The following is a 24,292-nucleotide window of genomic DNA, read 5'->3' as shown; positions in this document are numbered from 1 at the left end:
GAGAGTTTAAGAACTGGCCCCACTCTCAAGAAAATAAGTTTCTTTTTTTATTAACAGGCTTTCTGGAAACAAAATCCAGAGTGGATCATCATTCCTAGTCACCGGACTCCATGAGACCACCAATAAACACAGTAGTTATATTGATATGTGACATATACAGTATATCTTTTGTAAGATTAGCATAAAATATAGTTTTACATTTTTCTAATCTAATTTACAAATGGAAATGTGTATCAGTGGGAGTGGATGTGTTTCTGTGAATTTTATTGTCTTACCTCTGTCAGTATCATACAGAAAGACGAAACGCTTCCAGTCATAGTGGTCTAGGAGGCTGAGAAGGGCCCCTCGTATGGATGGCCGCAGCTGTAAGACGAACTGGCTCTCGCCCTCGGTGGGGAAACTGGGTGTGATGAGGGAAATGTGCAGCGCGCCACAGAAGGATGTTAGCGTGTGAACCGAACGCTTGTCATACAGGCCGAAAATGGCAAACACACCCCGCGAGTACTGGGAACAGACTGCAAGGCACAACAACAGAGAGGGAGAGAGCAAGAGTTAAGTATTTAAAACTTTAATTACACAAAACCTGAGGGAGAACAGAACATTTACTTCACTTTAGAGCATTGGCAACAAGCGTACATAGTATTCTACTCTTGAGTAGGTGCTTGAAACACTAGTGAAATGGCCTAGGAGACCCATCCACCAAGTGAACAAGTACATTTATTCGCTACATGAATTTACAGACTAGACCATTTTTGAACATTTCACAAGAATTGCACTGCATTTTTGTAATCAGTACTTTTGTCTTGTTTTCCAGTAGAAATATCTAAACATCCTTAAAACAAAATGTATTTACTTGTGAAACAAAATTCCATTAGCAATCATGACTTGTTTTAAGAGAAATATATACATTTATTTTTCTTACCCCATTGGTAAATATTTTTTTCTTGTTTTAAGCATAAATCTAACAAAGTTTAAAGAGGTTGATGCTTAAAACAAGAAAAGAAAAAATAAATAAATAAATAAAAAATAAAATAAAAACCATTTGTCATTGGGCTTAGAAAAATAAACTTAATTCAAGATTTAATCTCTGAAAATAAGTCTTACTATTTTACACAATTTTGCTTCTCATGTAAATTGATCTTGTGTTAAAGATGTTTCAATATTTTTAAAGGAATAGTTCATTATAAACATGAAAAATCTCATTATTCACTTTCCCTGATGCCCTCCCAGATGTGTATGACTGTCTTTCTTCAGCAGAACATTTTTGAAAGATTTTTAAAAGAAGATAGAGCTCTGTCAGGTCCTTAATGGAAGTAAATGGGTGCCAGCATTTTGACGGTCCAAAAGTCACATTTAGGCAGCATAAAAGTAATTCATGCTACTCTAGTTGATCAGTGAATGTCTGCTGAAGCGAACTGATAGGTTTATGTAAGAAACTCTTGCATCAGCTGCTGGCAGGCAGGGGCGGACTTAGCACTAGGCAAAGGTAGGCAACCACCTAGAACCCCCAGATGCCAAGGGCCCCTTAAAAATACAAATAATATGCTTTTTTTTAAATGATCATTAATGCTAAATAACGTGTGATGAAATTTTAAATATCACTGTTACAACGCTGATATGATTGATATCGCTGTTATTTTCAGCACCATCAATGCAAGCAACCCCCTCCCCCCTCAGAGCAGGCTGTAATGGAATATTCCAAGGTTTTATGCATATACACAAGTTCATAAAAAGGTGAAAGTCAGCCAAACTGCTCGGACAATTTTGTGTGATTTCACCATGTATTCTGTTGCAAGTTACAAGCTAAGCTACATTGTTGCTAGTTCAGTTTGAATTGAATTTGTGGAGAGAAAAAATTTACGGAATCAAGACTTCCTAAGGTAACACTGTCTTTTCAAATGGATCTGATTGCTGCACAGCCTGCACTGTCATCCGCCGCTGCTTCCATGAGCACAGCGCTCACTATCGTCACCAATACACAGTGTGGATGATAATTTGGTCTGGGCATTGACACTCATAAATAAGAAAACTTTTTTCTCAGACTGTTGACCATATTTAGCAGCATAAATCTAGCTAACTTTTTTATGTTTTCAAATTTAAAAGTTGATCAAAGCCTTTTGGAAACATGCAAAGTCAACCTTTAGTCTAATAATTTGGACAAAGTTAATTCAAGGTCAAGTTGATGGAGGAAAACTGCATTAAGAAAGAGGGAGAGTGAGAAAGAAAAAGGCATTGTAGTGGCATATACAGTATTGTAGTTCATAGTAGCTAGATTGTGTTTTTTATATAATGCATTGTCAGACATTATTATTCACTCCTTTTTAGAAATTTGGCACAACCAGGGAGAAAGACACAACCACGGACACATTTTTGTTTGCTGTTTGCACAGTCTAGTGCTGTCACATAGACCGATGAGGTATCTCAGGACACTTATTGTATTTCAGTGATATCTTTCAAGACTAAGGAATATTTTCTCCATACCATTCCATAATATATATATATATATATATATATATATATATATATATATATATATATATATATATATCAGTACTGTGCAAAAGTTTTAGGCACTTGTGAAAAATGTTGCATAGTGAGGATGTCTTCAAAAATAATGCCATAAATAGTTTTCTAAATCTAATACATAATTACTAAATCCAGTAAACATAAAAAACCTAAATCAATATTTGCCTTCAAAACAGCACCAATTCTCTTACTTTCACCTGGACACAGTTTTTTCTTGGTTGTTGGCAGATAGGATGTTCCAGTCTTCTTGGAGAATTTGCCACAGTTCTTCTATCTATTTAAGCTGTCTCAGTTGCTTCTGTCTCTTCATGTAATCCCAGACTGATTCGATGTTCAGTGGGGGGCTTTGTGGGGGCCATGCCATCTGTTGCAGGGCTCCCTGTTCTTCTATTCTATTCTATTCTTTTTGCAAAAGGAACATTTGGGAGCCTAAAATTTCTATTTCTTATTGACACACTAAAGCTGAAGATATAAACAACCATCTTAAGACAAATGCTTTTGTGAAACATCTTATGTGCCTAAGACTTTTGCACAGTACTGTGTATGTATATATATATATATATATATATATATATATATATATATATATTATATATATATATATATCATACACACTACCAGTCAACAGTTTTGAAACACTTGACTGAAATGTTTCTAATGATCTTAAAAATACTTTGATCTGAAGGCATATGCTTAAATGTTTGAAATTAGTTTTGTAGACAAAAATATAATTGTGCCACCATATTAATTTATTTCATTATAAAACAAAAATTTAATTGTAAGACTTCTCAGTGGAAGGAGGAGGCGAGAAGCAGATTTCCTGGTTCAGGTAAGCGTTTTATTCTCCTTACTACAGCAAATACACACATTCAGGGCTCTTGCACTGTTCAATGATTAACTCTCAAAAATATACAAACTACTTCACAAAAATATACTCTTGAAATAATAAACTCATGGCTTCACAATTGGCTCTCTGATGCCCAGGCTCTCTCTCTCGTCTATCTGCGGTGTGGCTCTATTTATGCCGCTCTCCCCGTGCTCACTGAAATTTGAGACAGGTGTTAGACATAATTTAACTCAGGTGTAAGCGCCCTTACCGCTTTCTCTCTCTCCGGAGAGATGCTTGACCACGCCCCCGCTGCCACATTAATTTAAAAAAAAAAAACGTTTTTGAAATTGATGACTTGGACCAAATATTAAAGAAAAGCAGCCAATAAGTGCCCAACATAGATGGGAACTCCTTCAATACTGTTTAAAAATCATCCCAGGGTGATACCTCAAAAAGTTGGTTGAGAAAATGTCAAGAGTACATATCTGCAAATTCTAGGCAAAGCGTAACTACTTTGACGATGCTAAAATATAACACAGTTTTGATTTATTTTGGATTTTGTTTAGTCACAACATAATTCCCAAAGTTCCATTTATGTTATTCCATAGGTTTGATGACTTTACTATTATTCTAGATGTAAAAAAAAAAAAAAAAAAAAAAAAAAAATTATAATTAAGAATGAGTGTTTCAAAACTTTTGACCAGTAGTGTATATATATAATATTTCTCATACAGTACATTTCAGAGAAAACTGACATAAATGTGTGTAATTGAAGAGGGCCCCATCCCTGTACTTTGCCTAGGGCCCCCAAATCACAAAATCCATCCCTGCTGGCAGGAAGTGCTTTTTAAAAGTTAATAACTTTTTAATTATCAATTTTATTTTTATAGAAACTTATCAATTTGCTTCAAAAGACATTCATTAATCGACTGGAGTTGTGTGGATTACTTTTAAGATGACTAAATATGACTTTTGGACCGTCAAAGTGCTGGCATTATAAGGACATGAGAGAGCTCTATCTTCTTCTAAAAAATTTCATTTGTGTTCTGCTGAAGAAAGACAGTCCTACACATCTGGGATAGCATCAGGGTAAGTGAATAATGAGAGAATTTTCATTTTTGGGTGAACTTTTCTTTTAAGTGGAAAACAAGGCAAAAATCATTTTGAGAAAATATAATTTTGAGTAGTGTGACTATTTACAGTAGCTAATACCACAACACAAAAAACACAAAGCAATCATTTAACTTTGGAAATGAGCTACAGGGCGGGTCCTTTTTTAAATGGGCTTTGCACCAAAAACACAGGGGAAAAAAACAGGAAAATGGAAAATTGGATCAGACATACTTGCCGGGTGGACTTGCTCATTACTGAGTCAGAGCTGCAGCTGTATAGTAAGTGCCAGCAGTTTCTAATATATACTTTCTATGCTGTATGATAATAAGTTCCAAGCTGCCTTCTGTTTTTGCAATTCTGAGAAACTTCAGTGGCTGCTGAAGCAATGTCTGATCTACTGCTGTAGTCTGAAGTGAAAGTTAAACAGACCCTTCTCTGAAATCTCTCTCATGTCTGACAGTCTCACAGTAATTGTCATTTTTCTCTTTTTTTCTTGCAGTAAGACCGACTCCATAGCTTTGAAAAGTCTGGAGCTTAACTGCTTTACACTAATGGAAAAAACACCTTGCTTTGATGATTTTCACGTTCCTTTTTCTGTTCCGAACAGACAATGGCATGTTAAAACTAACACACAAACAATGCATTGTACGGTCACTGCAATGGAGGGATATTTGTCATCGTACACAAGCACATTCATTTATTTAATCAATGGTATTATAATTATATATTGCTGAATGCAGGGTATCTAAAGTGCTTTTTGTCATGGTTAGTTATTTTTGTATGATTCTGACTGGCACCAGCAAGTGTCTGATAGTAATTGTGGATTATTAGCGGGATCTTATTGTGCTATAAGTATAGGCTCTTTGATCATGGATGTGCTAAAAGCACTATCTCCATGGCTGCAGAGATTACATCTGGCTCAGATTGGGGGAAGGGAACTAAGAGACACCTGGATGTGATGGTGGATTGGCATAATTCTCACAGAGGGAGAGAGGCCAATCTCTGTGCCTCCATGTACATGCACACACACATACTAAGATACACTGAGCCAACCAAAAACATTCAACCCTCTAGGACCAGCAATGTGAAAATACTCAAATATACACACTCACATACACAGTCACCTCACTTCCCAGATAAAAATTTTTGGAATAAAAACAACATTAGTATAAAAATAACCATTCAATAACCCAAGTTCTGCATGGGTTGGCTCACAAAAACCTCCCTTCAATGTTCTTGAAACATCAGTTTATGGTTAGACAAAAAAAAAAAAAAAAAAAAGTTCAGACCATTCAAAAAAGTTCTATATGAGTTGGCAACTATAAAATCTCCCTACAACATTAAGAGGAATGTTCATTTATTGTTATATAAAAGCTAAAAAGAACGTTATTAGAACATTAGGAATTTGTTTCCAAAAGAAATACCCAAAAAGAGCATTGTTACAGGAATGTTATATGTTTGCTGGGATACCCACTGACATGCCCATCAACATCTGCACTCCAATTAAATAATTTTGTCCAAGACCCGATTCCCATTCAAGGCACAACGCCATAGGCAAGGTGTTCCCACATGAATATCTGCCACAAAGATGATCACACAGTGAATAGCATTGTCTCAGTTCTCCTCTTTTCCTGTTAGTCTCCCCACCATAATCCACACAACACTACTACACATGAACATGTGCAAGGCTTCACAAAATAGCTCAGCTTAGCTGATTACTTTTTAAAATTATACACAGGTAGATTGCATCATCAACAGCAATGGGAATCCAAAATTTCCAAATATGGAGGAGCTCTATCTTTGGAGCAATGTGATCAGACAGGCAAAAAACAGAATTGGAGTTTTGATCTTATAGGTGCCCTCGGTGTTGATGTCTGGGAAAACTGGATTCACTGAAACTTGATTATTGGGTATCTGAAATAAATGTTGCAATAAATTCAGAATTTTCTCTATTTCAGCTCATTTAAATTAGTCTAGATCTTAGGGGGTCTGGTATTGCTTTGGATCTGGGTCTTGGCAAGTCTGGTCATGACTCCAACTCTGGCTGAAAAAGATTCTGAATTCTGAAAAAAAAAAAATCCCTTCAATGTTCTGTGAACATTAGTTCACGGTTATACAAAAATAACATCAAAATATAGCTGCAGTCAGTAATTATAGGGGCCAAGCCAAAAAGGCAGCATGCATCCCACACTAAGCCAATAGAAAGCGCAGAGTGGAAATGATGTGAATTGCAATTCCACAATTGTTAGATCCAGTACCCTTTTGATGTCCAGTACAGCCTACCACTGTGGCAACAAGCTGACAGGTGCTGAAGTGGCATACCAAGCTGAGAGTTAGCACACAAAATCGCTTAGATACTGCTGTTTTTCATGCAGTGATATATAAAAAGTTGTTTAAATTGACTAAGCATTTTTACCACTTTATAGCGCTGTCTCCAAACTGCTCAGGTAACCTCAGGACATGATGTTGAAGAGGCATACCAATTTTATGAAAAACTTTATTTTTAATATTCAAAATGGCAGAGTATGGTCGATGTCAGAATAATTGGTATTGTCGAAATCCTTATAAACCAAGGTATCCATAGACACCTTATGATTTTAAGCAAATCTGATAAAAACAATTTCGACAAAAATAGAACTTTTTAGATTTTTTGACCCTTAGGTGGCGCTGTCATAAACTTGGCATGTACCCTCAGATCATGGTCCTATTGAAGCATACCAAGTTTCGTTTCGATAGGACAAAGCGTTGCCGAGATTCAACCTTACTTCCTGTTTGACGTCCTCACTGCTGAATTTGTTGTTGTAACGGTTTGGTCTATTAAAAAGCTTTTGATAACTTTTGGCCAGCACTGTCTCAAGATGATCTGACACAAATTTGGGGAATATCCGATAAAGGCTGTGGGACGAGTTTGCCCCAAAGTTGCAGAACATTAACAGTACAGACTATCCTGCAAACACAGAGTATATTAACACAAAAGCATACGATATACTGTATACAGCTCTGAAAAAAATTAAGAGACCACTGCAAAATTATCATATTATTTATAGGTATGTGTTTGAGTAAAATGAACATTTTTTATTTATTCTATAAAGCAATGACAATATTTCTCCCAAATTCCAAATAAAAATATTGTCATTTAGAGCATTTATTTGCAGAAAATGACAACTGGTCAAAATAACAGTATTTTCAGACCTTCAATAAATCGACGATAAATAAAACAACACAATACTAATGTTTTAACTTAGGAAGAGTTCAGAAATCAGTATCTGGTTGAATAACTCTGATTTTGATTTACAGCTTTCATGCATCTTGGCATGCTCTCTACCAGTCTTTCATATTACTGTTGGGTGACTTTATGCCACAACTAGTGCAAAAATTCAAACAGCTCAACATTGTTTGGGGAGCATTGTCAGAGCAGAAGGAAGCAAGTTTTCTTCCAGGATAACCTTGTATGTGGCTTGATTCATGCATCCTTCACAAAGACGAATCTGCCCGATTCCAGCCATGCTGAAGCACCCCCAGATCATCACAGATCGCAAGGAGCGTGAGGTCCGAGAACCATGTCTGGGTAGGCCAGTAGGTTGCTACCAGGACGGCCTGCTCCTCGTCCTCCCTGACCTTGCACAGGGTCTGTGCAAGTAGGCTCACTGGGGGAAACGCATATTTGCGTAGTCCAGGGGGCCAGCTGCATGCCAGCACGTCTATACCGAGAGGTGCCTCGGTCAGGGCATACCAGAGCGGGCAGTGAGAGGATTCTTGGGAAGCGAACAGGTCTACCTGTGCCTGCCTGAATTGACTCCAAATCAGCTGGACCACCTGAGGGTGGAGTCTCCACTCTCCCCTGAGGGTAACCTGTCGTGACAGCGCATCCGCTGCAGTGTTGAGGTTGCCTGGGATGTGAGTGGCCCGCAGTGACTTGAGGTGCTGCTGACTCCAGAGGAGGAGACGGCAGGCGAGTTGTGACATACAACGGGAGCGTAAATCGCCTTGACAGTTGATGTATGCCACCGTTGCCGTGTTGTCTGTCCGAACTAACACATGCTTGCCCTGGATCAATGGCCGAAACCTCCACAGGGTGAGCAGAATTGCCAACAACTCAAGGCAGTTGATGTGCCAACGTGGCTGCAGGCCCGTCCAGGAGCCGGCGGCTGCGTGCCCATTGCATACAGCGCCCCAGCCCATTTTGGAGGCATCTGTTGTAACCACGACGCGCCTGGAGACCTGCTCTAGGGGAACGCCTGCCCATAGAAATGTGAGGTCAGTCCAAGGGCTGAAGAGGCAGTGACAGACCGGCGTGATGGCCATGCGATGTGTCCCGTGGTGCCATGCCCATCTCAGGACTCGAGTCTGAAGCCAGTGCTGAAGCGGTCTCATATGCATCAACCCGAGCGGAGTGGCCACTGCTGAGGATGCCATATGCCCCAGGAGCCTCTGAAACAGTTTCAGTGGAACCACTGTCTTCTGTCTGAACACCTTCAGACAAGTCAGCACCGACTGTGCGCGCTCGTTCATGAGGCGCGTCATCATCAAGACTGAGTCCAACTCCAAGCCGAGAAAAGAGATGCTCTGAATCGGGAGGAGCTTGCTTTTTCCCCAGTTGACCCGAAGCTCTAGTCGGCTGAGGTGCGAGAGCACCAGGTCCCTGTGTGCACACAACACATCCCGAGAGTGAGCTAGGATTAGCCAATCATTGAGATAGTTGAGGATGCGAATGCCCACTTCCCTAAACAGGGCAAGGGCTGCCTCTGCGACCTTCATGAAGATACGAGGGGACAAGGACAGGCCGAAAGGGAGGACCTTGTACTGATACGCCCGACCCTCAAATGCAAACCACAGGAAGGGTCTGTGTCGAGGTATAATCGAGACGTGGAAGTACGTGTCCTTCAGGTTTACCACCGTAAACCAATCTTGATGCCGGACGCTCGCCAGAATGCGTTTTTGTGTCAGCATCTTGAACGGGAGTCTGTGTAAAGCCCGGTTCAGTACTCGCAGGTCCAAGATTGGCCGCAACCCACCGCCTTTCTTCGGTACAATGAAGTAGGGGCTGTAAAACCCCTTCTTCATCTCGGCCGGAGGAACAGGCTCTATCACACCCTTCCGTAGGAGGGTAGAAATTTCCGCGTGCAAGGTAGCGGCGTTCTCGCCCGTCACTGAGGTGAAGTGGACGCCGCTGAACTCAGGGGCGGGCTGGGACGCAGGGGCGGGCTGCGGCAGAGCCAGTGCAGTCACCACAGGGGGACACCCTTGGTGATGAGCAGACGGGGTACGGGATCTTGAGCCGCGCCGGGGCAGGATGTGCCGGATAGCCTCCATCAGCTGCTTCGCCGACGAGAACTGCTGGGAAAAGTCCTCGATGGTGTCGCCAAACAGGCCAACCTGGGAAATGGGGGTGCCAAGGAACTGTGCCTTTTCGGCCTCTCCCATCTCGACCAGCTTGAGACCAAGGTGGACATCACCCGCCCGAGAGACCGCGCCGTGACCTTTGTCGCCCGGAGAGCGAGGTCGGTTGCCGAGCGCAGCTCCTGCATCAATCCCGGGGTGGAACTACCCTTGTACAGTTCCTTTAGCACCTTGGCTTGGTGAACTTGCAGGAAAGCCATGTCGTGCAGGGCATAGGCGGCTTGTCCAGCGGCACCGTAGGCTTTGGCCGTCATGGACGACGTAAACCTACAGGCCTTGGATGGGATCTTTGGGCACACGTGCCAGGTGGTGGCACTCTGCGGGCATAGGTGCACTGCAAGCGCCTTATCCACCGGGGGGATTGCCGAATAGCTTTTGGCCGCCCCACCATCGAGGGTAGTGAGGGCGGGGGAGCTGAAAGATCGGGAAAGGGCAGTAAAAGGTGCCTCCCACGACCTTGTCAGCTCCTTGTGCACTTCCGGGAAGAAAGGAACTGGGGTGGGGCATGGCTGTGAGCGGCGCCACGAGCCCAGGAACCAATCATCGAGCCACGAGGGTTCAGGGGAGAGCGGAGGGTTCCACTCTAGCCCGACGCACGCGGTTGCCCAGGAAAGCATGTCCGTCATCTCTGCATCAGCCTGTGACTGGGCGACCGTACCCAAGGGGGGGAGCCCAGCTGAGGCTTCCGCGTCCGACTGGACGAGCTCGTTCTCCGATGCTGCGCTCGAGAGCTCATCACCTTCGCGGGCTCCGAACAAGAGGTCAAACTCGCCGTGAGACGAGCCGGCAGACTCATCCAGAAGCCCGATCGGGGCAGACGAGCGTGCTGGGGAATGGGAGGTCCGCGGGGGGATACCCGGCGGAGGTGGTCCCATTGGGATCCCCAAATTGCCCCCAGTGCTAGCCGAGCTGGCCTCATAGCCGTAGGTAGAAGGACCAAGGCGGGGAGCCGCTAGGGTGGCTTGCTTTCTTATGAAGGCAAGCCGTGACCACAACGTTGCCATGGTCATGTTCTCGCAATGAGTATATGATCCATCCACGAATGCTGTCTCCATGTGGGTAGCGCCCAGACACGAAAGACAGCGATCGTGACCATCAGAAGGCGAGAGATAACGACCACAATCAGGAATAACACACAAACGGAAAGGCATCTTTAAAAAGACGTGTCTTTAAAAAGATGTTCCATGTGTGCTGCTCTTTTAGAGAAATATACTCTTTTTTAGAATATTCTGTTTTATTTCTGCCGAAGCGCCCAGGGGCATTATCTGCAGTGCACCAGTTGGGGGGGGGGAGAGAAGCCGCTGAAATGCGCCGTCAGATCCAGCAGAGGTGAATGAACAGCTGTGGGGAATTCAGCTCAGTGAACATCGACCGTTCGGCTCCGAAGAGAAAATCTGAATGAGTGGTTTCATACCAGCTCCTTTTATACCCGTATGTTCGGGGGAGTGGTATACAAATACCACTCGCCAATTTTCATTGGCCTTTTTTCAAAGACCAGAGGTGTTTCGGGCTCCCAAGTGTGACCCCTAGTGTCACTACATTGACACAACGTCGAGTGAGTGACAGACAGGGAACTACTTTTGCTCTGACAATGTTCCCCAACTCTGAGGACTGGTTTTTCAAGCAGGACAATGCTCCATGCCACACAGCCAAGTCAATCAAGGTGTGAATAGAGGACCACTGGATCAAGACCCTGTCATGGTCAGCCCAATCTCCAGACCTGAATCCCATTGAAAACCTCTGAAATGTGATCAAGAGGAAGATGGATGGCCACAAGCAATCAAACAAAGCTGAGCTCCTTGAATTTTTGTGCCAAGAGTGGCATAAAGTCACCCAACAGTGATGTGAAAGACTGGTAGAGAGCATGCCAAGACACATGAAAGCTGTGATTGGAAATCAGTGTTATTCCACCAAATATTGATTTCTGAACTCTTCCTAAGTTAAAACATTAGTACTGTGTTGTTTAAAAATGAATATGAACTTGTTTTCTTTCCATTATTCGAGGTTCTTTTTTGAACAGTCCTTTTTGTTATTTTGACCAGTTGTCATTTTCTGTAAATAAATGCTCTAAATGACAATATTTTTATTTGGATTTTGGGAGAAATGTTGTCAGTACTTTATATAATAAATCACAAATTTTGCAGTGGTCTTTTAATTTTTTCCAGAGCTGTATATATACAGTATATTGAGCATAAAACACTTTTTTTATTTTCTCCGCTTTTCTCCTCAATTTGGAATGCCCAACACCCAATGTGCTCTAAGTCCTTGTGGTGGTGTATTGACTTGCCTCAATCCAGGGGGCGGAGGACAAATCTCAGTTGCCTCTGCATCTGAGACCGCCAATCTGCGCATCTTATCATGTGGCTTGTTGAGCGCGTTACCGCGGAGACATAGCGCGTGTGAAGGCTTCACACTACTCTCTGCGGCATCCACACACAACTCACCACGCGCCCCACTGAGAGCGAGAACCACACATTATAGCGACCATGAGGAGGTTACCCCATGTGACTCTACCCTCCCTAGCAACCGGGCCAATTTGGTTGCTTAGGAGACTTGGCTGGAGTCACTCAGCACGCCCTGGATTCGAACTCATGACTCCAGAGGTGGTAGTCAGCGTCTTTGCTTGCTGAGCTACCCAGGTCCCCCATAAAACAAATAAAAAAAAAATATATAAAACCCCTGTTTTCTGACCCTTTTAAAGGGACCACATCTCTTTAGGAAAACAAATCAGGGAGGGTTTCAGATGACATTCTCAGAAAGCCACAGCCCAAATGCCCTTTGTTTGCAGTCAAATTATGCCTTCATAGGGCATTTTGAAGAGAAAACAATATAGATGGTCATGCTGTAGGATCTTTGCAAACATCATTTTCAATAAAAATGGCTTAAAAAGTTAGTTCAAAATGACAAAATGCTCTGAAACTATCAGTCTTTGAGGGTAATAGGGCATAGGGATGATCACTTCTGAACGGAACACCTCCATATGTCATGTATTTGTCACAGGGCAGCTTAAGCAGTGTAAACCTCTTTTATAATAATAAAGACTAATAATAAAGACTTTGGCTTTACTATTGGTGTGGTAACCCACACCAGTTGCAAGCCACCAGAATGCAATAAGGTAGGCTATTGAATGTCTCATCTAAATATGGGATGCTTGAGCATTTTGAGTGCTTCAATATGGGACGAGATTTTCTTCGTCTGATCCTTTGAGTATTTTTCCACTTCAGTACAGGAAAAAAACAATACAATACATAAAAAAAAAAAAATAAAATAAAAAAATACACAAAATCCAGGACGATAGGTTTTCCATAAAGGACTTAATAATTGCAGCCAAAATACGACATGTCCCAGCTAAAATTGCAAAGTTGTCAACCCTAGCAGCAACAAACATTGCATTTGCTACCTCACCCGTTTTTTCAACTATTGTCTGTTACCAATGTGTTCATATTCAGATACTGCCCTAATGAAAACATAATCAATGCAAAACATCCATTGCTAAACTTTCACACATGGTGAACTTATGCAAGTATGCATCGTTACTATGACAACAAACGTGGACATGCTAGCAAAAGCGACTGCAGTCTTAACAGAAAAAAAAAAAAAATCAGATCCACACATAACTTGCAGTTCGAACAGTCAGTCTAAAAGATTTGGATTAAAGAATTAGAGGATTTTCCCTGCAGTGTGAACAAAGCCTAATATGTGGTTATCCAATAGCCTGTGCAGCCTAAGGGGCCGTTCACACCAAACATGTGTGTCTGTCATTTTGTGTCTGTCAGCACTGTTTTTCAGTAGTTTTTCTCCTCGTTTTATAGACAGTGTGTTAAGTTTAAAAGCACTTTAACTTTTATAAGCGTGCCTTGAAACACCTGCGTTTGCTTCCATTCATTGCACTGCATAGCTTATATATATATATATACTCTGGTGGCCAAAAGTTTGATGTTTCGGAAGGAAATTGGTACTTTAATTCACCAAAGTGGCATTCAACCGATCACAAAGTATAATCAGGTCATTACTGATGTAAAAAACAGCACATCACTATTTGAAAAAAGTCATTTTTGATCAAATCTAGACAAGCCTAATTTCCAGCAGCCATCACTCCAACACCTTATCCTTGAGTAATCGTGCTAAATTGCTATTTGGTTCTAGAAAATCACTTGCCATTATATCAAACACAGTTGGAAGCTATTTAGTTCGTTAAATGAAGCTTAACATTGTCTTTGTGTTTGTTTTTGAGTTGCCACAGTATGCAATAGACTGGCATGTCTTAAGGTCAATATTAGGTCAAAAAGGGCAAAAAAGAAACAGCTTTCTCTAGAAACTCGTCAGTCAATCATTGTTTTGAGGAATGAAGTCTATACAATGCTTGAAATTGCCAAAAAACTTCAAAGACAAAAGAAAACTGGCTCTAACAAGGACAATTAAACAAGAGGATAAGTACATCAGAGTCTCGAGTTTGAGAAATAGACGCCTCACATGTCCTCAGCTGACAACTTCATTGTATTCTACCCGCTCAACACCAGTTTTATGTACAACAGTAAAGAGAAGACTCAGGAGTGCAGGCCTTATGGGAAGAATTGCAAAGACAAGCCACTTTTGAAACAGAAAAACAAAAAGAAAAGGTTAGAGTGGGCAAAGAAACACAGACATTGAACAACAGATAATTGGAAAAGAGTGTTATGGATCTTAACCCCATTGAGCTTTTGTGGGATCAGCTACACTGTAAGGTGTGTGAGAAGTGCCCGACAAGACAGCCACATCTATGGCAAGTGCTACAGGAAGCATGGGGTGAAATGTCACCTGAGTATCTGGACAAACTGACAGCTAGAATGCCAAGGATCTGCAAAGCTGTCATTGCTGCACGTGGAGGATTTTTTTGATGAGAACTCTTTGAAGTAGTTTAAGAAGTTCTGAACATTTATTTATTTATTTATTTTTTCAAATTGTAAGCAATTTTTCACGATATTAATGTCCTGACTATACATTATGATCAGTTGAATGCCACTTTGGTGAATAAAAGTACCAATTTCTTTCCATAAGAGCAAAATCTGTACATTATTCTAAACTTTTGGCCACCAGTGTATATATATATATATATATATATATATATATATATATCAGAGTTTCCGCTAAGACATTTTGGTGCCAGCCAACGTGTCCGGGAATGATAAAGTTTGCCAGACAAATTGGAAAATTTCATTTTGGTGTTTATTTTGCACTGCAACGTGATGGACTACGCATAATAATGTGATATAATAATGACACAAAATGAATGGTAAATGTTATTTTTTTAAAAAAAGAAAAGAAAAACATCTGTCATGGAATTAGCATCTAATTAAAAAAATGGTCATCATGGAATTAGAGTCTAATTAAAATTAAACATTCAACAAGGAACAAAAGTGCATGGGTAAAGCAAAAAAAAAAAAAAAAAAAAAAAAACCCGACTGAATTTGCCACATGTCCTTTCATTTACAAAGAAATATTAAAATAACAAAAATCGTTAGGTTATGTCCAGGGCTGTGCGAAACGAATAACATGTTTCTTGTCTGACACATGCAGCTGTGTTTCATGTGTGTCGCGTGCACTTTCTCTGGAGCACGCAAGTGCGGGCGAGTACAGCAGGCTTCCCGAAATTTGCAGGAACAAAATTTACAATTTACTGGAACAAAACGTCATGCAAGTCTGGAACAACATGAGGGTGGGTAAATAATGACATTAATTTTATTTTCATGTTTTAAAGCATGGCAAGCTTCAGTCTTGTTGTGTGCACTTGACTTTTTAGATGTGAGTTTGAAGGTGTTCCATCAGAGTGATATAACAGTGTCCTGAGCAAACTCTGTCTCGTCCTGGTCTTCTGTGTCAATGGGGGGCCACTTAGGCTGAAAGCATCCTTCAGTGCATGACTGCTCTATCAATAATAATGGCCTTACCCATCCTCAGGTCACACGAGGATTACTAACCTTTCTAGGGGTTAAACTGCTGCCTGTCACTAAACAAAAGATTTAGCTTTACCACTACGAATCTACTTGGATTCCTTTGGATTTCTTGGTACAAATGGTTGTGCTCTACAAAAATGAATAATCATTCTTTGAGAGACCAAACTCTTTTGACAGGAATCTCTCATTCTTTGTGAGAGACTGGTCAAATCGAAGGTGAATAGAAATAAAATCCTCTGTTACCTAGTTGAATGTGCATGAAACAATAGATTAGATTGTTATTTCGCGGTAGCCGGTGCTAGAGCGGGATCACTCGCGCTACTAATCATATTTGACTTAGGGGAAACCAAGAGGAGAAAAAACATAGAACAGGACGACTCTCAAACAATTCAAGAAAATGTAGAGGAGCTTGCTATTAAAACAGGTGGGACATCTGGACATCAAATTAAGCACGCAAAAGAATATTATGAAAGCCAAAAGATGTGCTCCGCATTATTTTGGTCATATATGTTTTTGCAAGATGGTTTTATAATTATTTTATATTTATTTTCTGCAAGAAGACTTTATTTATTTATTTATTTTTTTATACTTACTGTATGTAGCTTATTATTATTATTTTTTTTGTTCCATTGCTTTGGTAAGATCTTGAATTTCTTGAGGAAAGTTTATAAGAATAATAATAATAACAGTCAACAACATATCAGACTGAAATGTGGCATAATGTGAAATTTAGAATTATGGTATTGACTTATTACCAAATTTATTTTTTTTACTTTGACTACTGTCAATTAAATAAAGAGAAAATTATATAAGAGGAAGTATTTAATTCACTGATTGGATTATCCAAAAATATGCATTACAATATGGTTATGCAATACAGTATATAAACCAATAATAAAAAATAAAAAAATTAATTCCTATACTGTGATATATATCGTTATCGTGATATAAAATTACTCATATCGCGATGTAAGATTTTGGTCATATCACCCACCCTTATGTCATATAATTTCTCACCTTGGCTAATTTCCTTGAATCTGTTTTTATTTTCCTCAGATTTTCATAGCATAAAAGCTCCTCCAGAAGACACAAGGACATTTTAATGTGAGACGTGAGACGTGAGACGGGAATAACACAGGCTGCTTTTGCCAGTGTGCGGTATAAAACCCGCTGTAGTTGCGGATTAGGAAGAAGTTTAAACCTTCGTGGCAGCAAATTGCTGTATTCACTGGGATGGTGTCACGCTGTGCATCTGTGGCATCAACTAAAGGGATTGCTGATGCTTTGTGTTAATATTTTTACCGGATATTGTGTCCAACCATGTTTGAATTTGTCGGACATTAGGACATTTTAACGGTCAAAAACTGGTTCACTCGCTTCACTGTGTGTATCACTCTGCTTGTGTTCGTGCTATTCTAAACTAAAGTGTAAGAGCAGTGCAGATGTGTTAAGAGCCATCTGTCTCTTTACATTTAATTTTGTGACATTACATATTTTAGCCAGCAGGTGGAGGCAAAAGACCATTATTGTGTGTAATATGAGCCAGTTGGGGAAGTGAGTCAGCGTCACTCAGTGTTTATATTCAACAGCACTCCGTGATCGCTCATATTACTACTACATTACAAAAGTTAGTAAATAGCTTTACACGGCTTGAAACTAACAACTTCAGCATTAAGGCTCATCACAGCTGAGAGACACAACAGACTCATTACACAAACTCAAGGCGCTTAACTCTTACCGGACTTTCCACATTGGAGAGGACAAATGGCGGACGAGACTGTGATTTCTATAGTGAAAGACTCTTGCGCACCGGCGACTGTGAAATATAGAGGAATACCCCCCGCTTGGATGGCTATTTTTCCACTGAGAAAATAGGATGCATTTCACCAAAATGACATTATCTTCAGAAAGCTGACTAACAGACTACAGCATCATCAACAGGTGATCGCACACGCGCCATCTCTCTCTCTCTCTCTCTCTCTCTCTCACACACACACACACACACACACACACATCCTTGTTTCTCCAATTACTTGTTATAAACAGCCCAAGCTGTGATTTTAGTTCTAAAGTGAAATTTTTTAATTACTAATGTAGGCTTGGATGTATCATTAGGTTTGAACTAGCAATGGCAGATTCTGATCCATCGTGTAAGAAAGTAGCTCCATGCACAAATGTGTTTTTTGTGACTGTACTCAGTTTTCCCTAATTTTTTTTACATTTACTTATTCATTGAACTGTTGTATATAAGCAATTTCACACTCACAATCGTGCTATATGGCCCTAAATCAGCACTGCTGTGATTATCTTGTGCCTGCAGGTGAATCAAAGCAGTGCTGATGTAGGGACATATCGCACTCTTGCTCGTGTGATATTGCTTAAATATATATATATATATATATATATATATATATATATATATATATATATATATATATATATATATATATATATATTTAAGCAATATCACACGAGCAAGAGTGTGTGTGTGTGTGTGTGTGTGTGTGTGTGTATGTGTGTGTGTGTGTGTATATATATATATATATATATATATATATATATATATATATATATATATATATATATATATATATATATACTGTATATATAAATATATTGGAATTTGGAACATGCACCAATAAATTGTTTAAAACAAGACGAGGAACATGCATTTAAATCCATTTAGATTTCATGTTAACTTTAATAGGCTTTATCTTATCACTTGATTATAATGGATTATCCATCCTATTATAAAGAGAGTTGCTACAACGCAGAGTTGTGATTGACAGTTACCCACTGCAGCATATATTTTGCTATAGCCCACACTAGCAATGACCCCTAAACTGCATCCACCAACATTCCACTCAAATGAGCAAACAGGTCAGTGCAGTTATTTAGCACTTCACATAATCAATGCACATCTGTGTCTGTGTGTGTGGATTGCATGCTGCTCTCTCACAGTTTGACTGTGTGAATCTACATTCTGTGTTTTATATAACATCAGGCACATTTAATCGAACTTAGCCTTTGCGCAACATGCCATCTTTGCATTGCTAGCTGTTTTTTATTTGTGTGTGTTTTTTTTTACTGACCTGCCCAAAAATGCCATTTATGACATGCTAAATTCTGTTTAGGCTTATAGCCATAAGCATGGCATTACCCATAGCTGGCTTGGTGTTCCAGGTTAGCATCTGCGCATCTGCAAAATGAATTTTCCCAAAGGCAAAATAAACAAGCTCTTGCTTTAATTCATGTGATCTATACAGGAATTTAGGATGAGGCAATTTACGATGCAATGAAAGCTTGCTGGAAACCACCCCAACCCTGGTCGTATGGCTAGCGTACGTGAGCAGACAGAAATAAGCAAGGGTTGTCTGGCTCCTGATTCTAAGTAAACCATAAACTGCAGAAAAACAGATCCCGCTTTCTGCTTCACGCATCACCACATCTGACAGCTTTACTCGCAGTGCACTTGACTTCATCTCCCACAATGCCTCTGGGACAGAAAAGATGGATTAGGTTTCCCTGTCGGCCTGCTCCTTCTCCTTCAGTCCAAAACCTTAAAGATTATAACAAAAATAAATTGTGAAAAATAAATTAAAAAATAAAAGAGAGGAACGACACTGTTCCACAATGGAGCAACAGAGGGAGGATGGTAGAAAGGTGAGTTAAGGTGAAGGTATTTCTTGATTTCATAAAAATGTAAAGGCCATTTAAGCCAAGTGCACACTACTAGACTAAAGCTCATCATGCTGTGCATATTTAAACAGTGCATTCCATTTTGAAATGGAACAAAAAGTCATGCAAGTCTGGAACAACATAATGGTGGGTAAATAATGACATTAATTTTATTTTCATGTTTTAAAGCATGGCAAGCTTCAGTCTTGTTGTGTGCACTTGACTTTTTAGATGTGAGTTTGAAGGTGTTCCATCAGAGTGATATAACTGTGTCCTGAGCAAACTCTGAGAGCATCCTTCAGTGCATGACTGCTCTATCAATACTAATTGCCTTACCCATCCTCTGGTCACACGAGGAAAATTAACCTTTCTAGGGGCTAAACTGCTGCCTGTCACTAAACAAAAGATTTAGCTTTACCACTACGAATCTACTTGGATTCCTTTGGATTTCTTTGTACAAATGTTTGTGCTCTACAAAAATGAATAATCATTCTTTGAGAGACCAAACTCTATTGACAGGAATCTCTCATTCTTTGTGAGAGACTGGTCAAATTGAAGATGAATAAAAATAAAATCCTCTGTTACGTAGTTGAATGTGCATGAAACAATAGATTAGACTGCTATAGAGAAAGGGCTCAAAAATAAGGATGGCCTGATGGCCTGAGGCCAGTGTGAGAGAGTTTCAGGCCAGTTGATGGAACTGTCACTTGCCATATAGGCCCAGTCCTGCATTGTCACAACATCTTAAGTTTAAGTTTTTAAGTTGAAAGGTGCTATATGTAATATTTTTACTGTACTAAATCATAAAATGGCCATAATATGTCAATAGAGAATTAGGAAACATGCTAAGTTGAAATACTGGCTTCTCCGATAACAATGCTACAGCCAGTATATTCTACTTTGAAATTTCCATTCCGGGCCGGAATTTATGTTTATGTTTTGGCCTGTGTGATCCCGCCCACTGCCCACTAACAAATAATATTTCGACACCGCCAGGCTGCCAGATTTGAACAAGTTTGCAGGCAAACAACACTGCGTGCTGCAGCCATGGAAGCCAGCAAACGAACTGTATCAGAGATAACAGATTCCACCTGACCTAAAAAGCCTCGCCATCCGTCTAAAAACCACCATGACCAGAGGCGTAGTAAAACAAGGATAAATATTGGAGATGCCTTTGGAAGATGGAGACATAAAGAAATCCTTTAAAACGGATGCTGAGTTGGCTAATTTTCTCCTTAACAGGTAAGCACTGAGCGTCACCTAAAATAAGCTATCTAATTTATCTCGGCTACTAGTAGGGATGGACATTTTGAGTAAATTCAACATTTGAGTACATTCATACTCTGTGTTTCATGTGCAGCCTGGTTTCAAGGCAGCAAGACACAGCTGGTAAAGTGATCCCGACTAATGCGGCAGAGCGGACAGGCCACGGCTGTTTACTACCTTGGCAACAACCAGCGTGACAGAAAAATAAGACAGAAACCACAAGCTTGACTCAAAATTGACTCAATTAACGAATGCGATTACTCTATATGTTTAATGAATACTGATGTCCAAATCAAGTAACTTTACTCATGCCCATCCCTAGCTACTTGCTACAGTTTTTATCTATCTAATCTAATGTAAACCTTACATCTGTTTTAGAAGAGTTTATTGTATTTTGAGACTGAATCAATGAATGTGGTGAAATGTCGCAAGCGTTAGATTGCTAGGTAAATATTTTAGGTACAATTTTCTGTGTAAATAGGTTGATTATGGCATATACTTTTTAGCTACGAGGGTCCTCATTCTGGCAACCCGCATGAGCTTCAAGTCTGGGGTGGGGCAGACAACTCTCGAATATTTTGAATTTGGACTGCAGTACCCATTACAAACGCTTGTCAATCTTACATATAGCACCTTTAATTATGTACAAAACATGTGATCATGCTTTTAAGGCTTGCAAACTTGTGTTTGAAATCAGTTCTGCTGATTTTAGTATTTACATTAATGCATTTGGCAGATACTTTTATCCAAATCAATTTATAGTGCATTCCAGAAATACATTTGATTAGTCTGCATTCTCTGGGACTTGAACCAATGACCTTAGTGTTGCTAACGCCATGCATTGGTTGGACCAAATGCTGCCATTTTCCATCAAAAGGACTTACATTTTAGGTGTATATTTTTTTCACTACATGTAAATAGCAACAAAAGCATTTTCTTTGCGCAAAGTGCAAATAGATTTAGATGCTATCTGCACCCAGAACAAATAGTGGCAGATACTATTTGCTCTCCATATTAAATATTAACATACATTATGACTGCAGTGTGTTTATTGTGTATATTTAGAGTCACACAGACACACTACACCAACCCCTACCCCTAAACCTAACCCTAACCTTACCTTACAAAAATTGACCATGGTTTTACTACAGTAACCATAGTATCACCATGGTATTTTGTAGTAAAATCATAATAACCACAAAATTAAATATGGTTACTATATAAAAACCATATTACTGTAGTAACACCATGGTAAATTGCATTAAAACTATGGCTTCCGCCAAAAACAATGATTACTACAATGCTACCATAGTAAAACCATTGGTTCATTTTACCCAGAACTCCCCAACTGTCACTGTGACCAAATCACTGCAAGGAAATATTTAAATTCATTTTTATTTACTATTATAAGTAGTTTTAAAGGAACTATTAAGAGTGGAAACAGAATACAGGTTGGGAATAAGTGGGACAAAAGGGGGAATCGAACCCGGGTCATCTGCATGAAAAAAAAAGCACATCCACACCATCTAAACATACTACACCACTACAAAACAGAGAAAGATGCTGTTTGTCTTTGATTTCTGTTTCCACCAGACTATTTCAGTGCAAATAGCTGCACTGCATGGCAAGTGCTCTTTACATCTAGTGCAAATAGTCACTCCGATATATTTTTGTATACATGTATAAAGTTGTATAACTATGACGCTTTAAAAACCTAATAAAGTATTTGTGGTAAAATGGTTGTTTTGTAAAGGAAATGTAACATTGAATGACAAATATAAAGATATTTGTCAGACACATATGAAATACCGTATATTGATCAAAATAACATTTAGCACTGTTTTAATGGTGTGGCCAGTGGAAATGTTGGCAGGCAAGTACAATTCTGAACAACTGGAATGACGTGGACAGCAGAAAAAATTCTTATTGTTGAGCCTTTAATGTCACAATCTATCTGCCTCATTTTCTTCAAGGACTCTTATTTTGAAGTTTTCCCCTGCACTACGTTTCCCAGAATTCACTGCCCTAATCACTTCCATCTGTTCATCGTCATCCTCACCTGCCTTTCATTCCCTCATTAGTTTTCTGTGTATAAATACCCTCTAGTTTTGTTCAGTCATTTGGCAGTCCTTGAAGTGTTACTTTGTGTTGCTGAAGTGTTACTTTGTGTTGCTATAGTGTTTTGTTATTTTGTGACGTTTAGCATTGTCGTTTGTTCCACTCCAGTGATTATAATTAAAAGACTGAAAGTATCTACTCCTGTGTCTCCTCTCTTCCACTCCAGACACCAATGTTACACTGACACATCTCCTCTTTGATATTTAAAAATGTTTTATAGAGAGATTTGAATGAGTTTTTTTATTTTTTATATATTTTTTTACTAGGAGCTAAAGACTGCTGCAGCACAACTGTACAGAAAAGAGAGAGTGTCAGCAGCTTCACGTCACTCAAGCACTCAAACATGCTCTGTGACTAATGCTGGGTGACAAATGAATAAACTAACACTTGTCAGTGGCATTTACAAAATTCGTCATCATGGGAATTAATGGTAAAAGGCAAAGGAGAGGAAGAGTGAAAGAGAGAGAACATTCAAAGCGATTGTAATCAATGAAGCTTAAGGCACACACCTTTAAAGTTAATTTCTATGTCCTCACATCCAGTTAATTACCTAGCTGATGTTACATTCACAGTCAGACTGATATCACAGTGAAATTGGAAACAGTAGGTTGACATTTCTGTAGCTAAAATTGGTCTGTGCTTAACTCAATGTGATAAATGCCCCCAGAGGCCAGAACGGTAAATGTTTTCCGGGTGAAATATCCATGGAGGGGTGCCTAAAGTGAGCTGTGAAGCGAGTTGTTTTCAGCTGGTCAGGCTGTAATACAGTGAAGAGAAATGTATATTTTATAAACTAATCCCCCCAACCCAAATCCTAAAACTGACCATCAGTGGAGTAAAAATTTTATGTTAGAGGGCAAAATGCTACCTCCGAATCGTGCTTGTCACACAGTAGGTGAAAGCGATTATTTCCTGGTGATGCAACACGCTGCCGGTCATGCCACAGGGGAAGGTAAACACACTGGAGCCAATGCAAAAATGTCTGTTAGGAGATGGCGCATGTCAGTGAGCCGATAATAGGGTACTCAAATTCTCGGAAACAATATGCCGACTTCCCTTGCGATCCCATGTTGTCACGGTTGCCATTTCTAAAAACATTATGCAAAAAGATTATGGCTGGGTTTCTTGAAGCATTAAGTAGAACGTTAGCAGCAAGCAGTACTTAATATCTAAGGCGCGTTTCCCAAAAGCATCGTTACCTAAGTAGTTCATAAAACATTCGTAAATTAACAAAAGCTTTGAACCGCTCTTAAGTCCATTAAGTGCAAATTAAACATATCTTTCTGGCATCTTTCACAGTTTATCAAAGACAATGGGACATTTAATACATTTTATTAATATATTTTGATCATTGGAAAGCCATTGTAAACTATTTCAGATGATAAAAAAAGTGTTGAAAAAAATCACATTTAAATCAATAGGCAGTCCC

At 39.7% G+C, this 24,292-nt stretch overlaps 1 protein-coding gene across 4 annotated transcripts in view; it reads right to left on the bottom strand.

Moving 5' to 3' along the window:
- Window positions 1-24,292, bottom strand: part of LOC127429003 (glutamate receptor 4-like) — a 155,275-nt gene that overhangs the window by 73,203 nt on the left and 57,780 nt on the right. For all 4 annotated transcript variants that reach the window (XM_051677716.1, XM_051677718.1, XM_051677719.1 and 1 more), the window contains exon 3: window positions 276-515. In XM_051677716.1, coding sequence (XP_051533676.1) covers window positions 276-515 — 240 coding nt within the window. The remainder of the gene's footprint in view (window positions 1-275; window positions 516-24,292) is intronic.

Source organism: Myxocyprinus asiaticus, chromosome 38 (genome assembly GCF_019703515.2).
Source record: "Myxocyprinus asiaticus isolate MX2 ecotype Aquarium Trade chromosome 38, UBuf_Myxa_2, whole genome shotgun sequence".
NCBI classification, from domain to species: domain Eukaryota; kingdom Metazoa; phylum Chordata; class Actinopteri; order Cypriniformes; family Catostomidae; genus Myxocyprinus; species Myxocyprinus asiaticus.
The sequence above is the reverse complement of the archived record's forward strand: the minus strand, read 5'-3'. Positions and strand labels throughout refer to the sequence as shown.